This window comes from Hipposideros armiger, unplaced genomic scaffold (assembly GCF_001890085.2).
Source record: "Hipposideros armiger isolate ML-2016 unplaced genomic scaffold, ASM189008v1 scaffold_215, whole genome shotgun sequence".
Taxonomy (NCBI): Eukaryota; Metazoa; Chordata; class Mammalia; order Chiroptera; family Hipposideridae; genus Hipposideros; species Hipposideros armiger.
The window spans coordinates 322,806-346,518 of NW_017731565.1; the positions used below are offsets into that span (position 1 = coordinate 322,806).

Here is a 23,713-nt window from a genome sequence, read left to right on the forward strand (position 1 = left end):
GTAGGCTGCAGTCCCTGTGGCAGTGGGTTGCCATGAGCTACCCTGTGTAGCCAGCAGCCAGCGTGAGAGGCCAGCAGCCGCAGTGAGCAGCCATCCAGAAGCTGGCGACTGATCTGCCTCGCCTGGGAAGAGCGCAATGATGGTGCCAGCTTGGGCCAGTGAAGCAATGTCCTCCACAACTAGACTGAAGAACAAAACGACAGCAACGTGTCTGTTCCCCTTCCTCCAAGTCCCCAGAGTTGTTCCCATCCCCCAATTCCCCAATTAAAAAAAAAAATCTAAAAAGAAAAGAAGTGTCTGGACGCTGATGGTAACCACTTTGAGCACCTCTTGTAAACTGCAGAAGTCAAACATGACTTGTATTCATCTTTTGTTATCAATATATATTGAGTATTACAATTTTAATACAGTTTTTGCCTTTCTTAAAATGTGTATACATTTTCTTTGGCACACTCTGTATATAGATTCACATTCAACAGGAAAATCCTACGAAGCGTTTTCACAGATGGCTTAGTTTCTCGTGGATAGTAATTTGACATAGGATGAAACAACCACCTATTATTACTTTAATATTAAGGTCAACAAATTATTCTGTATGCCCAACTCAGTGTCTCAAACATCTGAAAGCCTTTAATCCTTCTCAGACCAAAACCTAGACAAAAATGTCTCAATGTGAGGACTGAAGAGACCAAAGCTATTTAAAAAGCATTAATGTTGCAATGCTATAGGGCTATTCATATAACCTTTAAAAATTTAACAACAAGCTAATTTCATACCTTCTTAAAGACAGGTCATTTCTAGCCCCTAAAATGCATTTTCTTATCAAGTGGTATTTTTTTATCAGCACAAATACAGATCTATAAGCAGGACGCTTAAGCTCACATATGGTTATGAAAGCGATTCAAATAGTTTTACTGAAACTACACTAACTCTAACCACAATAAGACTTCTTAATAATAGAGTCAATGCATCAGTTCCCTCGTTTTCATGACTCACTAGCACTAGAAAAACCAGTTTGTGTTCAGTTCACTCACTACAGACTATATATAGTTTCAACATAGGCAAAAAGAAAAGTGACCTAGGTGATACAAATTAAAAGGATGCTTTGAGATTGTGAATACAGAAAGAATTGAAAAATGGCACTCTATACGAAAGCCTGGAATACTTCAACTCATTTTACCCTCAAGAAAAACAGCCTCTAGATTCATCTTAAAAGAAAGCCCTAAAACACCTGAATGTTTATTAAATGAATCCCTGAGCACACTGCATTACCATCTTAGTGTAACTCTAAATGCAACAAAGTCAATTCAGCAATTCATCACTTACAGAATTGCATTACATACAAATACCATGATATACAGCACTGATTACAATACACACCTAGTCTTCAAGGAGCTTACAAGCAAGTAGGAGAAGGAAACACGTGCCCAAATGACTAGAGCCTTTCTTAGCTGGGGTCACTCATCTGAATTACAGAAAACTAACAGACTTGAGCATTACTTTCTCAATTCTTTCAGGGATGATGCATAACTAATACCAATCTAGGTACATATAACAGACGCCCTGAGATGTAATGGGAGAAAAGAATCAAAAGGCAGACAAAGGATGGAAGTCACATATCACACTCCAAACGTATTTTTTGCTGTGGATCAGTGAGAGCCCTCAAATATTTTTAAGCACAGAAGTAACATAATCAGACTACGACAACAATACAGATGAAGAGAGAGAACTGGAAGCAAAAAGACCAGCTACAAGATTATAAAAGTAATCTCTTGGGTGTAACAATGTCCTGAGCTACAACAGGATCAGGAAGAACAGGTAAATGAACAGAACTAGGTAAATGATGGGGCCAAGAGCAGTAGTTTGTCTCCGAGGCTTTCATCCAGGATGAATGGGAAGACAGTGATACCACGCAACAATGTTAGAAACACAGTAGCTTATAGGTTATAAAGAAAGAAGAATGGCTTCAATTAAAAAAAACAAAAAACAGTAAAAGTACTTTTTTCTATGACTTTTACTCGGTTGACATATTTTAGAACAAATATTTTTATTAGTTATTAAGAACCAAATTAAAGACCAGATTTTTAAAAGCATGTACATCCCTACATCCCTTCTTCAGAATAAAATACTAAGAAAACCAGAAGAAATTCTAATCAATTTTATGTCTTAGAAACAAAGACTCCCATATAACTGCCAGAACCAGCTTACTAAGAAGATACATGTGAATATCTCTTAGTTCTCCCAAATGCCAATGGGACTAATTTTTTATTTCCCAAAGAGAATAAAAGACTGAGATCAGACCAATGAATAAGCACAGTAAATGTAACATTAGATTCCTCTGCTGAGAATCATTGTAAATTCTTTTCAAGTATAGTTCTTATTCTAGGAAGGACTCATCAATAAGGTATCACCGTGGTGAGACTAACTAATGTCTTACATCAGACCAGTTAATCCACAAACCAGCCTTTAGCCAAAGCTCTAAGGAAAAGTTTCCCGAAGACAAGGAATGACCAATTTTATGTCATTGGCTAAAAGTGTTCAAATAATTTAGAAAGAATATTCCAGAAACCCACAACAAAAATGTAAGATATTTTCCTTTATTTTTTAGCTGAGCCATCCTGCCACCTGTTGGCTGCTCAGCGGCAGCTCAGCTCGGGCCGGGACTCGAACCACTGTTGCTCAGCGCTCACACTCTTGAGCGAGTTCTTAGCCAACTGAGTGTAACATCTTTTCTTAACTGGTCTTGGAATTAAACTTTGAAAATGGGGACATGAATATGGGGTGAAATACAGAAGTCACCTTAAGATTTCAAATGTGTAGTATGTCTCCCCTATCTACTTCTCCTATCCCTCCAAAAAGCCTTGAATATCTACTAGGCATTGGCGCTATCAACTCAGCCGCACAGGAATCTTGACCTACAATCCAATCAATGTTCATGAACCCTATTCTAAAGTATGCTAAATATTTTTTAACAGAAAACACAAGAATATGAGCTTCTATGTATCTATGACTTATTTTCACTTTTGTCTTATGGAAGTCGATGTGATCACATTATGGCTAACTTTAATAGTCAAACAATTCAACATCCAATAGTAGGAAAAGAATCAGCCTATAGGGTGATTTGCAGATAGCAGGGATGTTTACTGAATTATCTGAAACATCCGAGGCATCTGCTTTCTGGACAAAGAGGCAGAATAGCATAAGCAATAAGATCAAAGCTTCAGTTGTCAGAGTCCTTGGTGCAGATTCCAGCTCTGATACTTGTGAGATTTGCTGTCTCTTTATCTATAAAATGGAGACTACATTACATAAACAACCTGTGAGGTAAAAATCAAACCAGTACTTTTCACACTTGGCTGGTCACCAGAATCACCCAGGAAATTTATGAGAAACATAATATCCCAGGCCCCATTCCACACTTTCAGGGATGCGGTGCAGGAATTTGTTATTTTTTTAACTAATTCTAAAGCTGATCCTCATACCAGTCACAACTTGGAAATCATGGGGGAAAAAATGATTATTTTATATATCTTTAATATTCTCATCTAATTTATATACTTCTACATATATATATATATATACATATATATATATATATATATATAAAACTTACAAGCACTCTGGCTCACTCTTAAGTGTTCAATAAATGCTTGATGTGATTATCAATAATTATTATGAAATAGATGAAACTGAGTATTTTGTAACAAGATGGCCTGTAAGCAAGCAGTCTTGCAGAACTAGTCTGCATAACCACTCACCAAAAATGAGACTGAAAATAGGGCACTGTACTTTCTGCAATACACGAGAGATGACATAAATGAAGACGTGGAAACACTGATGACAATGCTCCCTTCCCACAATGTAATTTATGACAGAAGGAAACCAAAAACGTCAGGCAAATCTTGTCTTTCTTTTTTTTAGCTGAGCCATCCTGCCACCTGTTGGCAGCTCAGTTCAGACCGGGAATTGAACCGCTAGCTGCTCAGAGCTCGCACTCTTGAGTGAGCTCTTAACCAACTGAGCCACTTGGCCAGCTCTAAGTCTTGTCTTTCTAATAACAAAGCTTGACCATTCCAGGTCATTCCATCAAAAATTCTTTAAGTTCATTCCTTGTTTCTCAGTAATTCATACAGTTCAACTGAATTCACCACAGAAGAAAGCAAGCAGTAAAAAATTGTGTACAATAACATTAACCATGGCAACAAATACCTAAGACCCACAGAGATGGGTACTATGAAAGATCCCTGGTTTTTAAGTTACTTATGAATACTACTTGCATCTTTCCTTTTCAAAAGCCTAACCCTTTAACAAGCATCTCTAAATAAACAAGTCTCACATACAAGATATCCAGACCTTTAAGAAAAGAGTCCAACCATACTTTTGTATCAATATTGTAAACAAATCAATGTTACCTGTAAAGTTACATTATTATTCTTAGACGTCTATTAAAAAACTATTTGTTTTTAAACATAGTTTCCAGTTTGTTTCTGATTATCATCACCACAAATTTAGGGTACATTCTGACACCAGTATAGCACTAAACACTCTCTCTTCTACATGTAGATAAAAATAAAAAAGTTACCACCAAGAGAAGATAAAGTGCATCCTATGGCCATTTGGAATAAACTACATAATATTTGTTGGAAACTAAACTCTTTTATTTTAAAACACTTTTTAGAGATGATTTTAAATACACCTACAACTTAGTTACAAATGTTTAAAAGTTAAAATACTTCAGCTGTACAAAATAGTGTGCTTACCTAACTGAATAAGGTATTTTTACCTTTGGGTTTATTTGTACATATACTCATCTTACAAAGATTATGAGGATCAATGATCTAAGGGCAACAGATTGCTGCAAGTGCTGACATAGAAATATGTTATGTAAATGAAGCTTAAAGGAAAGAAGTTTTCTGGTCATTACATTATAGGTCTTTACTATTTTCTTCTTTCAAGTTTTAGCCATTCTTACTGGTATTAGAGAAATAAAGTTAAAGCAAGAGATCCAGAAGGCCGACTAATCTGATCTTAAGAGTTAACAGAAACACAGTAAAAACCAGAGTTTAAAGATGTCTCAAGCAAGTATAACTAAAAAAGTTATCACCTTTCCTCAACCTGTAGAATATCAACTACTTATATTAAAAGTTCTTGTAAAGCACTGGACCAGCGCCAACTGTCTACATGGTAGAGAATGAGGAAAATCTCATGAGTTTAATCTGACTACCCATCACACCTATATTTTCAGATATTTGGGGTTGGGGGAGTGAGAATCAAGGTCATTAAAAAAGTTTTCAGGCTGCAGTACATGACTGAGAAGCTGCGAACAAAAATATGTACTTGGAACTACCAACAGCACATGACAGAAACATTACACTTCTGCTCCTTTCCCCCAAAACAACATTTTTATGGATATATCTTCCTATGAAACCTCTTTTCCACACTTTCTTGGTTACCTTTCTGGATCCCTTCCCATGGTTAAAAGGATATTTTGGCAAGGAGTCTTGGAAAAGGCACAAAATTTTAGGAATGGAGGAGAGAATGGAGGGAAAAGGAAGGGTTATGATATCACTTCTCCATCATCAATTAGTTCTGAAGAAACAAAGCACGGTGTATCCCACACTGTAAGGTACCACAATGACAGTACACTCTCCCAAGAACAGGAATGGGAAAATCCTTCCATTTACGCTACCTCAACCCTTAAGTGAGAAAAGTTTAAGACATAACAAATGAACAAGTTTGCAAAATTAGCCATAGTTCCCATGACAACAAACATTCAAAAATTAACTCCAGAGGAAAATTATCTGTAACAACCTAGTGGGTTTCACCATAGTAATACGCCTTTAAAATATACAATTTGAAACAGCACAAAGTACAGGACAATAACTTACTTGGGTTGGAACAAGTACAGGAGGGTAGGCCATCTTATGATGCCTATACACCCAAAATGCACAAATGACAATCCCCGCAATTAACATAAGTGGCACCAAGGAATAGAGCAAAATGTTGTAATAGGGTGGCTTAGGTGTAACTGGATTCGAAGTAGCTGTGGAAAGGGGAGAAAAAAACAACTCAGATTTGGTCTACAAAATTCTACAAAAATATTTATTATAGGGTCAAATTTCGGAGAAAAGGAAAAACAGAAGTAGGAGTAAATTATTCCATCAACACAAATATGCTTTGTTTTCAATCTACTAACCAGACCTCCATATTTTCCATGTGAACTTACGCTGTGTGACTTCCATCTCCGGAAAATATGAAAACCTTTCGTTACACATATTGCCCTCACAGCAACAAAAATACACTTCAGGGCTGTCTTTTTTTTCTATACAATCAGTCCTATAAACAAACAAAGGAGGAATAATTAAAATCAATATTATTATACTGAATCTACAATAGGAGTTTTTCTGAAGTTCTTCTCAGAGATAAAACATGTCATTTAGAGTCAACTTCAAGATTTTTATTAATAGCCAATGATCAATTCTTAAAATCTAAAACTATTCCTAAAATTCTGTTACTAAATCTCATCAGAAGAAAATCAACAGCTGATTTTATAACAATCACATTGGCTCCTTGAGACTGTTGCTTTAATTTGATTTTTAATGATCAATCTAAGACAACCATCTTTTTTTTCTTTTTTTAATTATTAGAAAGCTTGAAGAGGAACACAAGCCAATGAAGAAATTTAGTCTAGGAGTGCTTTCTCTCACAGGAAATACAGCATTCCCATTTCAGGAATGCAAAAACTAAACACTATATATAAAGCTATACGTGTGTACATGTAAATACATATATATATATATATAAATATGTATACACACAAATACACAAACATAAAATGATGCAAGTTCATATCTCATAGCAGAACATATCTCAATATCAGAGACCCAAACTAGGCTTGGGAATTAAGAGTGTCATTTTTTTGTAGCAGATTTAAATTCCCTGAACACAATGAACAGGGTTAAGATAAGCAACAAGTAAAGAACAATATGTAACAGCAAACATACAGAACCTAGTAACTCAAAAACTAATTCCAGTTAGGCTGATTTTGGGGATGAGGGGGAGGCAGCTTCTATATAGGAGTGAAATTGCTGAAAAGATATTTAGCCTCTAGAACAATTCCTAATCAATCAACCACTAAGAACCAGATACAAAGGAGTCCCCCTTCATCTGCAGGGGATACACTCCAAGACCCCCAAAGGATGCCTAAAACTGAGGATGGTACCAAACCCTTTATAGACTATGTTTTTAAACTATGTTTTTTACATACATACTTATGATGTTTAATTTATGAATTAGACAGAGTGGGAGATTAACAACAAAAACTAGTAATAAAATAGAATAATTATAACAATATATTGTAATAAAAGTTATGTGAATGTGGTCTCTCTCCCTCTCTCTCATAACTGATCTGATAACCCTGGTGGCTACTAAGTGACTAACGGGCAGGTAGCACACACAGTGTGCATATGCTAGACCAAAGGATGATTCGCATCTCAGGCCAGGTGGGACAGGATGGAGTGGGGATGGCATGAGATTTCATCACAACACTCAGAAGAGCACACAATTTAAAACTTATGAGTTGTTTACTTCTCGAATTTCCTATTCAATATTTTTGGACCAAAAAATGACACTCTTTAATTCCCATGGGTAACTAAAACCACGGAAAGCAAAACAGGATAAGGGAGGACTACTGTACCTATTTTTTTTTTTAAATCAAACATTTAAATATTGCTAATAAATAACAGGTAGATTTAAAGACATATCTTTAATAATAGCCTGTGAACTTTCATGATGGTTGTTAGAGTAATAAGGTTAAATTTAATTTTAAAATGAAAAGCTCAAGATATTTCAGGGAGAATGTAGTTTTAACAAAATCAAATTTTAAAATGAAATCTATACCAATTATGTATTTAGTAGAAAGTAAAAGACAAGTGAAAGCTAAATTTTAACCATTTATAAAGACAAATGTATATGTAAACTTATAATTTAATCTTTAGAATAATGTCTCAAATTAACATGATTAAATACCTAGCCTAATTAGAAAATTACTTTTCGCCACTTCATTCTTATTACTCTTTCTTCCACACTTTGACATATCTTGAGTATTCTTTTCCTTTCTCCTACTTCTCTTACTATCCTTATTATTTGTTTTTTAATCAAATTCACAGCATAAAAACAAAAATTCATATACTTTTAAATTAGCATTAAATCCATAGAAACAAAGTTGGTGTGGTAATTATCACGGTAAGAGCAAGCATTTGCACTTAACAACCCACTTTCCATTATCTAGCAAAGTTTAACCTCCAGCAATACTGGTTTTGTCAGTAGCACAGCAGCTTTTTACTACAAAAACAGGGATCCCTGATTTCAACTAATAAGGGAAAGATAGTTTACGATAAAGATGATACCCAAACCCCCTTTTCCCCCAACTTCTTCCTACTTAGCTTTTTTTAAACTTGTGATATAATTGACATATAACATTGTCTTTTCAGATATACAACATAATGATTTGGTGTGTGTGTGTGTGTGTGTGTGTGTGTGTGTGTGTGTGTGTGTGTGTGTGTGTAGTGAAATGATGACCACATGTCAAGGTAATATCTACCACCATACATTAGTTATAAATTTTTCTTCCTTGTGATGAGAACTTTTAAGATCTCTTAGCAACTTTCAAATATCAATACAGTATTATGAACTATAGTCACAGTGCTGTACATTACATCCCCAGGACTTATGTGTTTTATGACAGGAAGTTTGGACCTTTTGAACCCCTACACCCATTTCATGCCCCCCTTACCCCTGCCTCTGGCAACCACCAATGGTTGGTTCTCTGCATCTATGAGGTTTTTTTCTTGTTGCATTTTGTTTTTTTGTTGTTGATCTCACATATAAGTGAGATCATGGGGTATTGTCTGACTTATTTTACTTAGCATAATGTCATCAAGGTCCATCCATGTGGTCACAAATGGCAAGACTTCCTTTTTGATGGCTGAATAACATTCCAGTATGTGTGTGTGTGTGGGGGGTTCACACACACCGTACAGAGTATACACAATCTACACACACTGTACATACACACAAGCATTATCTTTATCCACTCATCCATCATTGGACACTTAGATTGCTCCCACATCTTGGCTTTTGTAAATAATGCTGCAATGAACATGGGGGTGCAGATATCTTTTTTGAGTTGGTGTTTTCATTTTCTTCAGATATGTACCCAGAAGTGGAACAGCTGAATCATATGGTAGTTCCATTTTTAATTTTTTGAGGAACCTCCATATTGTTTTCCTAGTGGCCCTACTTGCCTTTCATAAGAGCAAATATCACTTGATGATCACCTCTGCTAATAGAGAGGCTAATCAATATGCAGTTAAAATGTATAATTATAGAGAAATAATCTCCAAAAAATGCAGGTTTAGAAGGATACCCTAAATACTAAATATATACCTGACTGTTTTAATTTCTCATGAAAAAGTGGAGCTAATTCAATTTTTATGGTCTTATTCAATGCATTTTATTATTAATCACAGATTCATGGTAATCAATTGAAGCTCCTAAAAGAGGATCAGGAATGTCTAATGTTCCATGAGTGTATCAGTTTTTTGGCTCCTAGAGGTCTAGTTATCTAGGACTTGGCAGCCTCGGCCAGCCATCAGCACCCACCACAGTGAAAATCCTGTGGCCCAGGCAGTTTAAGTGATCAGCCTAGTATCTATGGGACTCTTTACAGAAAGATTACAATCAATCAATAACATGCCCACTGTGTTTTATTTCCAGCACAGAATAAAACAATTTAAGTAAGATCTTTTAAATAAAATGTTGCTTTCTATGAAAACTGTGCTGGTTCTGATGTAATTCTGAACGTCAAGTTAAAATGTCTCTTGGGATAAAGAACAAAGGCCTATTTTACAAGAAAAAGAAATGTAGTAAGATCAATTTCTTCCAGATACATAAAGAAGAAAACTTTATTTAAAAAGGAAATTAAATACTATAATTAAGGTTTATTCTCCTTGAGGATAGATTTTCAACAGATATACTCTCTTTTAAAGCAATTTAAAAAAATCCTTTTTTCTTAAAATTGGCATTTAAAACAAAAGCTTATAATCCTAACAATATAGGGAAAGAAATGTTTCTTATATACTTGGTCAGTGATTCAAAGTACATCAAAGATAAAAAAACACACCATATTTATGTTATTATTTTAAAATATATATCTTGTCATTATAATGGTCTGTATAATTTTACCTTAAAAAAGATTTAAGTGAAAACTCACATAACATTATTTTTCAGATATACAACATAATGATTTGATATATGTATATATTGTGAAATGATCATCACAATAAGTTTAACTAACATCCATCATCATACAGTTACATTTTTTCCCCTTATGATGAGAACTTGTAAGATCTACTCTCTTAGCAACTTAAAAGAGGGGGAGGGAGTGAAAATTATTCAATACTATCATAAAAAAAAAAGAAATGTTTCCTTACCTGTCATAGCAGTTGATATCATCCAGCCAACAACCTTGCTTCACTATTTCAATGGAACCAGAAATATTCTTCCAGGTAGCAAAACAATGTCGCCGTTTATCTTTGTCACCATAACAGGGTTCAACACCAGTTCGATTGGTTTTATCTCTTTCCCAATTAGCATTATAGAAAATACACTCCTGAGTTTCTGATCTACCAAGTATAGCACCTATAAGATAATAAAACAACAACTTAATATAACTGTATTAGCTCTTAAAATAAGAGATTGTCTCCCGGTATACCAACTTCAGGTCTTCCTAAAATGTCAATAATTTACTGTCTTCCTAGTGTTATAACATCAGGTTCAGGTTTCCAGGTCAACTGCTGTACTTTAAGTACAGTAAACAGTAATAGAAAGTGAGTACATATATCACAAGATTTCTCTGGAAAAGGTCAGTTTCACTTTACTTAAAAATGTCCTTAATGAAAAGCAGAAAAATCGTTAATTTTATTAAATCTTAACCCTTGGGTAAACTTCAATATGCTATGTGACAAGATAGGAGCTCATCAAAAGCATTTCTATATACTGAAATACAATGGTTGCCTCAAGAAAAAGCCCTTGCATGATTGAGTTCATAGAAACCAAGCATGGTTATTCAGTCTCGGGTATCAGGCAGGCACGTTCTCAAAACGTGAACCAAATAAACCAGTTACTTCAAGAAAAACAACTGACAGTATGCATCACCAATGGTAAAATTTGAGTTTTTGAGCAAAATTAAGAATTTTGGAAAATTTGTATCTACCACCATTAGCATGATACCTTCCCAAAACTTAAAGAATTTTCTGAGATTAGTAATAATATTAACAAATGTTACTTTTAAATACTGAACTATGAAATGTGCCAATATTTAGAAGGTCTATATAATTCAGAAAACCAATATTTTTCAAATGAGTTATGTGTGATGTTACAAAAGCATTCATGAGTTAAAAAATCCATTCAATGTTCAAGATAGCCCAATATATTTTAATGTTACAGGGGACATAAAGTGTATTAATAGTTTCAGATTCTGTACTGTAAATAACCTTTAAGAAACTATCTCTTGTCTTATATGGAAAAGCAAGGGAACGAAAATACCTAAAGTAATTCTGAAAAAGATGTACAAAAGAGAATTCATACAACCTGCTTTTAAGACTTACTATAAAGCTTGTGGTCTTAGTGAGAAGACACACACATGCACCAGTGAAACAGAACAGAGAATCCAGAAATAGACACACACATATATGGTCAATTGACACCGAGCAAAGCTACTAATGCATTTCAATAGAGAAAACATAGTCTTTTCTACAACTGATGCCGGAACAATTAGACATCCATATGGGAAAAAAAACAAAAACAAAACGAAACTTCAACTCATACCTGCTGTCAAATATAAAAATTAACTCTAAACATATAATAAACCTAAAAAACCCCTAAAACTACAAAACTTCTAGAGGAAAAAAGGAAAATCTTTATGACCATAAGTTATGAAAGATTTCTCAGAACATAAAACACATGAGCATAAAAGAAAAAATTGGTAAGTTGAACTCCATTAAAATAAAAACTTCTCTTTGAAAGTTAAGGAAAAAAGTCACGAACTAGGAGAAAATACTTGCAAATTATTTACTAAAAAGAACTGATATAGACAATCATATCATGGAAAGGCCTCTCACAACACAATAATAAGAAAACACATTTCCTAATTTTTTTTTAAAATGAGTAAAAGATTCAGAAGCTTTGCCAAAAAGATATGAATGGAAAATACTACATGAAAAAATACTCAGTATCATTCATCATTAGGGAAATGCAAACTAAAACTAAATCAAGTATTGATTAGACTAAAATGAAAATGGACAATCTCAGGTGTTAGTAAATTTGTAGAGCAACTGGGTCTTTCACACATCAATGATGGAAATGTGAAATGGTCCAGACATTTTGGAAAACAGTTTGACAGCTTCTTACAGTTAAACATACACCTACTATACTACCAAGCGATCACATGCCTAAGTATTTACCTAAGAAATGAAAACATTATGTCCATGCAAAAACCTGTATGTGAATGTTTACAGTGGCTTTATTCATAAATCACCAAAAATCAGAACAACCCAATATCCAGCTCTGCTAAATGGATAAACACCCATACAATAAAAAGAAATGAACTAGTGATAGCTGCAACAACACGGATGAACCAAAAACACATTATGTTAAATTAAAGAAGATAGGCTGAAAGGTTTACATAGCATATGATTCCATTTACACGATACTTTGAAAAAGGCAAAACACTATGGCAACAAAAATCAGATCAAATCTTATCAGAAGCCGGAAATAAAGGGAGAGGGTTGATTACCAAAGGGCATGAGAAAGCTTTTGGGGGTGATGAAAATATTCTACACTTTGGTTGTGGTGGTGATTATGACTATATGGGTTAATCAAAACTCATAGAACTGGATATCTAAAAAAGTACATTTCATTCTATGTAAACTATACTTCAATAAACCCAGCTTTAAAAAAAAGCAAAGAAACCACCACAAGTTAGGTTTTGGCATAGTATCAAAGAAACAAATCCAGAATTATCTATAAAAGCTATTAAAATAACCTTTGTTCTTCTAACTATGTATCTGTGTACGGCCAATTTCCTTCATAACAAAACATTTCACAAAAAAACTGAATGGAGAAACAGATCTAAGAAATCCAGTTGTCTTCTACTAAAACAATCATTAAAAAGATTTACAAAAATTTCACTGTTTTTTTGTTTTGCAAAATATTTTTCATAAAAATCTGTTCTTTTGTTAACATATAATAGATTTATTATTGCCATTTTTAAATATTTTAAAATTTTCTGTCTTAATTTCTAATATGATAAATATTCATAGTTAGAAACCACATTAAAAAAGATTTTTGGAGTTCTAAATTTTCTAAAGTCTATAGAAGTTTTAAGACCAAAGTTTGAGAACTGCTGCTCTAGCAGCAGTACTAGCACAGAGGTGTAACTATGAGCTGCTAGAATCCATGGCAGTAATAGTGCTGTGGACTTCCTCTCAACTATGTTAGAAACAATTCCTGAGCTGACATGTTGTAAACTATAGTCCATTGTATTCTATAAAAGAAGGGATGCTATTACTATTCATCTGTATACAAACAGTAGCTATTTTCTACAATATTTTCTTTCAAAAACTTATTAAAATATTAGCAAAATAAGTTTCCTCCTTTACTAAATAACCCCAAAGCAATCATTCACTGCCCACATTATCTTAAAGCAGGGGATGGCAAACATTTTTATGTAAAGGGACAGACAATAAATATTTTAGGCTTTGCAGGCCATATGGTCTCTGCGACAACTATACAATTCTGCCATTGCAGCACAAAAGCATCCATAAAATAGTAAATGAATGAGCATAGTTATTTTACAATAAAATTTTATTTATGGACACTGAAAACTAAATTTCATGTAATTTTTACATGTCAAAATATTATTCTTTTCTCGATTTTTTTAAACCACTTAAAAATGTAAAACTCATTCTCAGTTCACAGGCTGGATATGGCCCAGAGGCTGTATGGTCAGCTACCTTTGAAAACAATGTTCTAATTCCAACAGTCTACTAACCTGCCATTTGTTTGTTTTGTTGGGGAGGGGTCCTCTGTGAATTATCACTTGTGTAATTCATGTTAAAAAAACACTATTATTTTTAATTTCCAAAAGAAGACCCCATCAAGGCATAGGAATGCCATTTAAACTAAAGAATACTGACCAAAAAAATGTTGCGTTAGAAATTCCAAGTATGTTTCAGCTTTGATGTCAATGCCAATCAATTAAAAATGGCTTTCTGGAGCAGTGTATTAAGAAAGATTTTGAGGTCAAGGGTTTTGAAATTAGTATGGAAGGTGGGGAGCAACATCAATGTTTTATTTGCCACCTCTGGCCGAGAGAAAAGATAAAGAAATGACTATTTTCTTTATTTATTGGGTCTTCAGAAAAGTCATGACGTATTTTATCTATGTTTTTCAAAGGTCATTTATTTATATAAAGAACAAAGATCAATGATATATTGCCCGTTTTGTTTGATAACCTTTTGCCATCTTTGAGTGAGCTTCATAATTTCTCGTTCATAGAAGGACCTGTCTTTATTTGCGAAAAACTGAACAAGGTGCTGATTTACAGCCTCATCTGAATTGAATGTTATACCATGCAAGGAGTCTTGAAGAGACTGAAATAAGTGGAAGTCTGATGGCGCAAGGTCAGGCGAGAATGGTGGGTGTGGCAACACATCCCATCCAAGCTCCAATTGACGGGTGATCAAACTTGTGTGCGGTCTCGCGTTGTCACAACTGAACAGAACTCCTTTACAATTAACAAGCTCTGGGCATTTCTGGATGATGGATTCGTTCAAACTGTCCAACTGCCAACAGTGCACATTCGAATGATTGTTTGGTTCCTTGGTAGGGGCTCAAAAAACACAACACCTTTAAAATCCCACCACAATGAGAGCATAACCTTCCTCTGATGAATGTCTGCTTTCGATGTCGTTTGAGGCGAATCATCACGTTGAGACCAAGACCATTTGCACACCACATTGTTGTAAACAATCCACTTCTCATCACCTGTTATCAGTCACTTCAAAAAAGGATCATGTTCCTCACGTTTAATGAGCATGTTGCAGATATTTATACGTGCCGCCAAATGAACTTCTTTGAGTTCATGCGGAACCCAAATATCGAGCTTGCTTATGTATCCCAGCTTCTTCAGGTGGTCGTGAACACTTGAATGATGGGTGTTCAATGTTTCTGCAACCTCTCATGTCATGTAACATGGGTTTGACTCGATCAATGTCTTTATTTTGTCATCATCAACTTCAGTGGGCCTCCCTGACCCAGGAGCGTCATTGAGATCAAAATTACCAGCATAGAATTTCGTGAACCATCGTTGCCACTGATGTTCTTGTAGTACATTGTCACCATAAATTTTATGCAACTTTTCACAAGCTTGACGCGCGTTATTCCCTTTATGGACGTAAAACAGTAAAATATGGCAAAAATGTACAGTTCGGTCTTCCATCTTCAATGTTGTAAAATCTCCAAAACTCAACCAAATCGCTCAATATTTTTTAGAATGAAGCTAGAACTGTCAGCTATCAAATGACATAGCAATAACATAGATGTGAATGACTCTAGTACTTCCAAAAATGAACTAGTGCCATCTGTTGCAAACATGCATCATCACTTTTTCGAAGACCCAATAAAAAAACACTTCTTGGGCCTGCCGAGTGGCTCAGTTGGTTAAGAGCTTACTCAAGAATGCGAGCTCTGAGCAACAGGATCACCGGTTCAATTCCCACATGGGCCAGTGAGCTGCGCCCAAGCTGAGCTGCAGCTGAGCTGCCAACAGGTGGCAGGATGGCTCAGCTGATAAGAGCATGTGCTCCTAACAACAAGGTTGCCTGTTCGAGATGGTGGGCTATGCCCACCCACAGCTAAGACTGAACTCAGCACCTTGAGTTGAGCTGCCGCCCGGAAGACTCAGTGGATAGAGAGTGCACTCTTACTAACAAGGTTGTCGGTTGACTCTCACATGGGATGGTGGCTATGCCCACCAGCAACTAATTGAACACAGCACCTTGAGTTGAGCAGCGCGACAGGACTTGGAGCTGAGCTAGCTACACCCTCCACAACTAAGACTGAAGGACAACAACTTGGCTAATTCCCTCCCCCATTTCCCCACACTGTTCCCCTCCCTCAATTCCCGAATAAAATCTTTAAAAAAAAACAAAAACACAACTTTTAAAAATAAATAAGATTTCAGGATGATTTTTCTAGATTAGAATATCATTTGATTGATATTTTCCATAGACAGTAAAAAGACGGCTTATAGAGAAAACTGTGCCAGTCTTGCCACCCCCTCTCCTTAAGTTGATTCTGTAATCAGTCTCTATCACATATTGCTAACTGAATACTAAATATAACATAATTATGAAAATAAACCAAATTATATGTATTTGTATGTTCTTAAGCTCACATTCTGACTTTAAAGGTGTACTTCTAAAAAGGATGGCAGAAATTACCTATATATACTAATTTTAATAGCATTTCCCAATTTAAAATTTTATGGAACTTTAAATTCCTACCTATAGGTTTATTCTATAGAAGTAATTCCAATTAGTTAATACTATTTTCAGAAATAAATGCTCGTAGGCATAAAAGGTTTGCAGAGCTTCATACAATGGTCGTTATGCAATAGCGTGCATCAGATTCCCCTACATGTTTGAATGTCATTTTGTAGGCCCTGAGAACGAGTAGCTGAAAAGTACAAGGGAGGGATATACAGAGGGTGCCAAAAAATTGTATACACATTTTAAGAAAGGAAAAAACTGTATTAAAATTGTAATAATATATACTGATAACAAAAGATGAATACAAGTCACGGGCACCCCCAGTATACATACATATATATATATATATATATATATATATATATATATATATATATATATATATATATATATAGTGTGTGTGCGCGCGTATCTGTCAAAGACCAACTGGTGTGTGTGTGTGTCAAAGACCGACTGGTATTCTTATGCCTCTTAGTTAAATTAAGTAACACTGGCTTAGTAGACTGTAACCTGAATTGGAATTTAGTATACAAATTGTGACCTTGAACAAGTTACCAAACCTTTAACTACTTTGTTTCTACATCTGATTCTATTTCCATAATAAATCCATAATTAATTATGGAAAATTCCATAAATTCATAATCCACATTCAGTCTAGTTATAGTAAATCAGTAAGTCTAGTCACAGAATCCAGTATCAGACTTAATTTAGATAATTGTCCTATTTCCACAGTACTGCCTATGCATTAATGGCTAGTACTGACCATTTTTTTTTCCATCATTGAAAAAAAAGCAGCAATATAAGGGACCTGAAATTTGGTAGACCATTTGGCCACAAAATACACCTGCAAAAGTCATATTCAAATTTAGAATACTCCTCCTATGAAGAAAAAGTAAATACCACCTAACACAAGCGCATTTGAAGGTTTTGTTTCTCAAAGCACGAAGTTTTAAAACAATACACCAACACTAATTTTACACAACCTCTTCCAGAAACAGAAGAGGGACTACTTCACAACTGATTTTATGAGGCCAGTATTACCAAAAACAGACAAAGACAGTATCCAAAAAAAGAGTAATAAATACCTCTCATTAACTTTGATGTAAAAGTCTTCAACAAAATTTTAGCAAATAGAATCTAACAATGTATTTTTTTTAAAGCAATACACTACAACCAAGTAGGATTTATACCAGGTATGCAAGGTTGGTACAATATTCAAAACTCAATAAATGGAATATGCTAAATCAACAGGCTAAATTAAAATAAAAGAAAAATCATATGACCCATCTGTACACCAGAAATGAGGGAAATTTCCTCAAACTCACAAAGAGCACCTACAAACAAACCTATAGCTAGCATCATACTTAATGGTGAGAGACTGAATGTTTTCCCACTAACATCAGAAATAAGGCAACAACGGCTACTCCCACCACTCTTATATAACACAGTACTGAAAGTTCTAGCTATTGCAGTGAGTCAAAAAAAAGAAATTCAGGGCATACCAATTGGAAAAGAAGATACAAAATTGTTTCTATTTCCAGATGGCATGACTGTCCATCTAGAAAATGCCAAGGAATCTTCAAACCAAAAAAAATGCTAGAACTAGTGAGTGAGCTCAGCAAAGGTAACAGGATACAAGAGCAACAAACAAAAATCAAATGCATTTCTGTACACTGACAATGAACAAGTGGAACTGAAACTAAAAATGCAATACCAGTTAAAATTGCTCCTAAGAAAATAAAATACTTAGGTGTAATCTACTGAAACATGTATAGGATCTGTATGATGAAGATTATCGAATATTGATCAAAGAAATCAAAGAAGACCTAAGTACTTTGAGAGACACTGTGCTCAGAGATCAGAAGACTCAACATAATAAAGATGTCAATTCTCTCTAAATTGATGTATAGGTTTACAGCAATTTCTTTGTAGACATAAATGAGCTTATTCTAAGGTTTTTTTGAAAAAGAAGAATAAAGTGGGAGAAGTCACTCTTCCTGATGTTAAGGCTTACCATAGAGCTGCAGTGAGCCTGACAGCGTGGTACTGGCAGACAGACAGACACAAGGTTAATGGAACAGACAGAGAACCCAGAAATAGAGCCACACAAATATGCCCAATTAATTTTTGACAAGTGAGCAAAAGCTATTCAATGGAGGAAAGATAGCCTTTTCAGTAAATGGTGCTGGAGCAATGGGACATGGTTCAAGAAATATTTAGTGAATGGACTCCCCTTTGCTGTCTATCATCATTCTAGTAGTTCCTGAAAACCCAGCTCTTGCAAAAATCCTCCCAGGGTAAATCTCACATATGTGACAATTTTCAAGTTTTCTCCAGGTAGATATAACAAAATCCTAGATGTCCTTTAATCAAGACTTCTCCTTCCCCCTGAATGCATACTACTTGTAATCCAAAATAACATGTTTTATTTTATATCTATTCATTGTTTTTAATCAGTTGTCTATATATGTCCTTTTACATATCAGAATGCCACTGGATCTAAGACTATCCAATTACTTGCCCTCCAAACACAAACAGTACTTAATGAATAAAATGTAAAAATGCAATGTAACAACTGAATAAAAATACTACTACTACTACTGCCCACCCCCACTCCTTTGAAACAGGCAGACAGAATTAAAGTATCGTCTACAATTATGACTTGTATTAACTTCTTTTCTAATTAAGACCACAATGTTTTTCATAGCCCTGTGACCAGCCTTACGCTACCATAATTTTCCTCTGTGTGTAGCCAACACTAAACAGAAAGAATTGTTTTCGGCAACTTATAAATCTAAATCTCACTTCTGAAAAAGTTTCCTAATGCTTTCTGAAACTATCAATAAGTCACTGAGAATGTAATATAAACGGGCATGCAACTGAATGGCTTCCCTAAACTTGTGCCTCCCAGGGGCAACTTAAGTCGTCTAGGAAGGATTAATGAAGTCTCAAAAATAATAACTCCAACTTGAAAAGGAATTCTTGTTTCCTCTTCACGTCACTGCTTCCTGCCACTCTAGGGGTACAACACATGTCCAAAGAGAATCAGCTATCGAAGGCATATCAAACTGAGTGATGCTTTTAATCCAAAACATTCACAGTACAAATAAAAAATACAACAGTATCAAGAACATTATACAAAAGAATGATTTTAGGTAAATTAAGTAATTGGGAAATTCTGGTACAGTACTGTCCTTCATGGCACCAAGAAACCCTAAAATAAGTAAATATACACAGCATTTCATCAGTTCAACAGGTATTATTTAAGTCTCTCACTATGCTAGGTAGTTAACTACCCTGAAACTTGCAAGCTAACATAAATGAATGACTATTATACAATCCTCAATATGAAGGATTCCCCAATTTTCCCCCAATGAGAAGATTTAAAAAATTTTTGACCAACTTGAAATATACAAACCTGTAAGTGTGTATGAAACAGACCAGTGTATACTTATTTTAATTCATTTAGTTTTATAAATATTTCAAAATCATAAGCACAAATATTTTACAAAGCAATTTTGTTCAAACTTCATATACATCTTTCAACAAGAGTCATCTCATTACTTTCTTTTGGAGTCATCTAAAAGTATCAAAATGTGAATAATCTTCACTTACATGTAAGTCTGAAAAGCAATATTTTTGAAGTCATACAGAATATTTTGACTAGAAATGTTTTTCCAAGCCACAAATATCTATTCACGTAATACTAAGACAGTGATTTTTTTCATTGTTCTATAGGTATATAAAAGTTACTTACAGTATTGATTTTAGAAGTGAGCTTTTAAAAAGTTTTTTACAAACTTTTTAAATAGTTTATAACAAATTATGATAGTAAACCACCACCACCCCCAAGTATAATTTCTTATTTGTTTAAATTCTTTATCCCCTTACCTATTCCCTCAGGAAACTCCATAAACATTCAAAATTAACATCTACTGGTATCATTTCAAGTTTGTCAGTCTTCTCCAATCATACTTCTATTCAAAATAAATTATTGAGAGAGAGCCTCAAAATAAGAAAAGCCTTGTAAGGATTCAAATACAAAATGATTCTTTCTGAGGAATAATCTTTTAAAGAAAATTTTGCTTCATAATAAACATATACCTATGAAAAAACTGATTATATGCTTGTAATTAAATTAAATTAAAACTCCAAGACAAGGGCTATACATTAATGCTTTAGGAACCTGGAGATAACCTAGGACCTCCATTAGACTCAGCTTCCAGAACAGGCTGTTACCATCTCTGTGTCACCAGTGCCTGGAACAGTACAGGAACTTAACAAATGTCCGCTAAATCAATTCACACAGGGGGAAAAAAAAGAAGAATAGGCTTTATGGAGGAAATGGGACTCAGTCAGGGCTATTAAGGAAATAACTAAGGTAAACATGGGCAGGGAAGATCATGACCAAATAAACAGGGTTGTGAATAATCAGTGTTGGACAAGACTCACATGAACTTCCCATATTCTTTATTATTGGATTTATATCCAACGGCACGTTTGCAAGATATCAAAAATTAAAAGAAAAAAACAGAAGAGGTATTTTTAATATTAATTTTAAAATAAGGTAAACTGTGTTGGAATGGGAAAAACCTCAGTAAGCCATATTAACTACCCAATAAAAATCAAATGTCTATAATATCCATGCTGACCAGATGGCCACAGGTATCAAAAGGATTGGCAAATTAGAATACAGAGATCAACTCTTTGCTTTCCATAGCCCCTCATTTGGTCTCTCTGGGTATAAGAAAGTAAAAGATAAAAGTGATTTGGGGGCCGGCCGAGTGGCTCAGTTGGTTACGAGTTGGCTTAAGAGCGCGAGCTCTGAGCAACAGGGCCACCAGCTCGATTCCGACATGGGCCAGTGACGCTGTGCCCAAGCTGAGCTGCTAACTGGTGACAGGATGGCTCAGCTGGTGTAACAAGATTGCCTGTTCGATGGTGGGCTATGCCCACCCGCAACTAACACTGAACTTGGCACCTTGAGCTGAGCTGCTGCCCGGATGGCTCAGTGGATAGAGCATGTGCTCTTAACAATAAGGCTGCTGGATCGACTCCCACATGGGATGGTGGCTATGCCCACCCACAACACAGCACTTTGAGCTTAGAGGCCACGAGCTGCCAACGGGGAAGACAGATGGCGACTGGCGCCCTCCACAACTAAGATTGAAGCACAACAACTTGTCTGTTCCCCTTCCCCAATTCCCCAATAAAATCTTATTAAAAAAAAAAAAGTGATTTGGGTTAGGTGGTGGGATGTTTATCATATATCAGCTGATAAAACAAAGCTTGCTTCCATTAGTATTTCCCCTGTTTCTTTGTTACTAACTCTCTTCCTGATATTTAGTCTTACTGTCATGAAAGATATGTACTGTTGGGGATAAATATCTTCAAAGATAAGGCACAACAGAAAAGTGTTTGCCTATAGCAACAAAATGTGTGGGATATCTATAAATACCCAGGTCTCAAGAGTAAAACCACTCTGTGCAGCAATCTGGCACTCATTCAAAATACAATTACCGTATTTGCCGGCATATAAGACGACTGGGCGTATAAGACGACCCCCTAACATTTCCACTCAAAATACAGAGTTTGTTATATACTCGCCGTATAAGACTACCCCCTCTTCCGCACACCTTCCACACACCAAATAAAAGGTAAAACAATATCAGATTTGATTTCAACATTTATATTTATATTCAAATGCTTATGACATGCAGGAAAACTGTCACAAGGCTGTATGTAATCAAACATATACATAAATCGCGATTCGCAATTTTGCGCTATCATACTGGGTGTATGGTCGGCTGTGTGCGATTTTGCGAGTGTGGTAAAATCGCATAACAGCAAAATCGCATAACAGCCGAGCATACACCCAGCAGCGCTGCTGATGCCTGAACGGTATGTGGAATGAAGTGGGCGGGCATCGGGAGGCCACTATGGCACGGGGCAAGCACTATGGGCAGTCTATCTGAAGTGTACCTGGCGTATAAGACGACCCTCCACTTGGAGGCATATTTTTCAGGGCCAAAAAATCGTCTTATACGCCGGCAAATACGTACATTAAAACAGGTAAAAAGACATACAAGTGTTACCTAGACTGTATGAAACAGATTTCTGATATTAGATGTTCATGTTTTGGGAGAAGGGAAAATCATGGTAACTGCAGCTAGAGGCCAATAACCCCATCAGAATTAATGAGCTATTTTTAAAATTGTACAAAAGCCAAAATTAGGCATAAATTTAGAAGGGTAAGAGATACAAGGTGAATTCTTAAAATCAAAACAGACCTCCTAAAAGAGATTAAGGAAACACACACACACACGCACATACACACACACACACACACATACATACACACATGCACACACATACACACATGCGCACACATACACACACGCACGTGCGTGCACACACACACACAGAGTAGTTTCTGCTAAAACAATCTACAAGTCTCAGTTACACTAAGAAGACACTATACACTGAGGGGTTTTAGTGCTTTATTTACTTGGGAAGATGCAGGCCTTCTTTTTATTAGATCATCAAACTTTGATATAAAAAGAATTTAAAATGGATCACTTCAGCGGCTATGAAAATAACATGAAATATTACTCTTGAGGAACCAGTGGTATCAAGAGAAACTTAACAAACAAAAAAACTCACCACAAAAGTTTTCATCAAAGTACTATCTGCCAGTTTAAAACCAGCAATTGAAGGAAATTAGCAATTATTAGAGTAGCTTTAAATAGCAATATATCTCTAGTAAAGGAAAAGAATGCAAACTGAAAACTCACTATGACATTAAATAACTTATAGAGAATCACTTAACTAGCCTTATTTTTAAAATCACCACTAGGGCCGGCAGAGTGCAGCGATGGTTAAGAACACGCTTGGGATGCCAGAGGGTCCTGGTTCGGATCCCACATATGAGGGCCAGTGACACTGACCTCTACAGCTAAGATGCTGAACAATAGCTCAACCTGGAGTTGGGCTGCCGTGAGTCGCCGGCGACAGCGTAGGCTGCAGCCCCTGTGGCAGTGGGTTGCCATGGGCTACCGTGTGTAGCCAGCAGCCGCAGTGAGCGGCCGTCCAGAAGCCAG

At 35.5% G+C, this 23,713-nt stretch overlaps 1 protein-coding gene across 3 annotated transcripts in view; it reads right to left on the reverse strand.

Annotated features, from left to right (window-relative positions):
• Positions 1–23,713, reverse strand: part of ACVR2A (activin A receptor type 2A) — an 86,039-nt gene that overhangs the window by 25,511 nt on the left and 36,815 nt on the right. For all 3 annotated transcript variants that reach the window (XM_019654172.1, XM_019654171.1, XM_019654170.1), the window contains exons 3-5: positions 10,494–10,701; positions 6,227–6,336; positions 5,889–6,043 (exon numbers count right to left, since the gene is read on the reverse strand). In XM_019654172.1, coding sequence (XP_019509717.1) covers positions 5,889–6,043; positions 6,227–6,336; positions 10,494–10,701 — 473 coding nt within the window. The remainder of the gene's footprint in view (positions 1–5,888; positions 6,044–6,226; positions 6,337–10,493; positions 10,702–23,713) is intronic.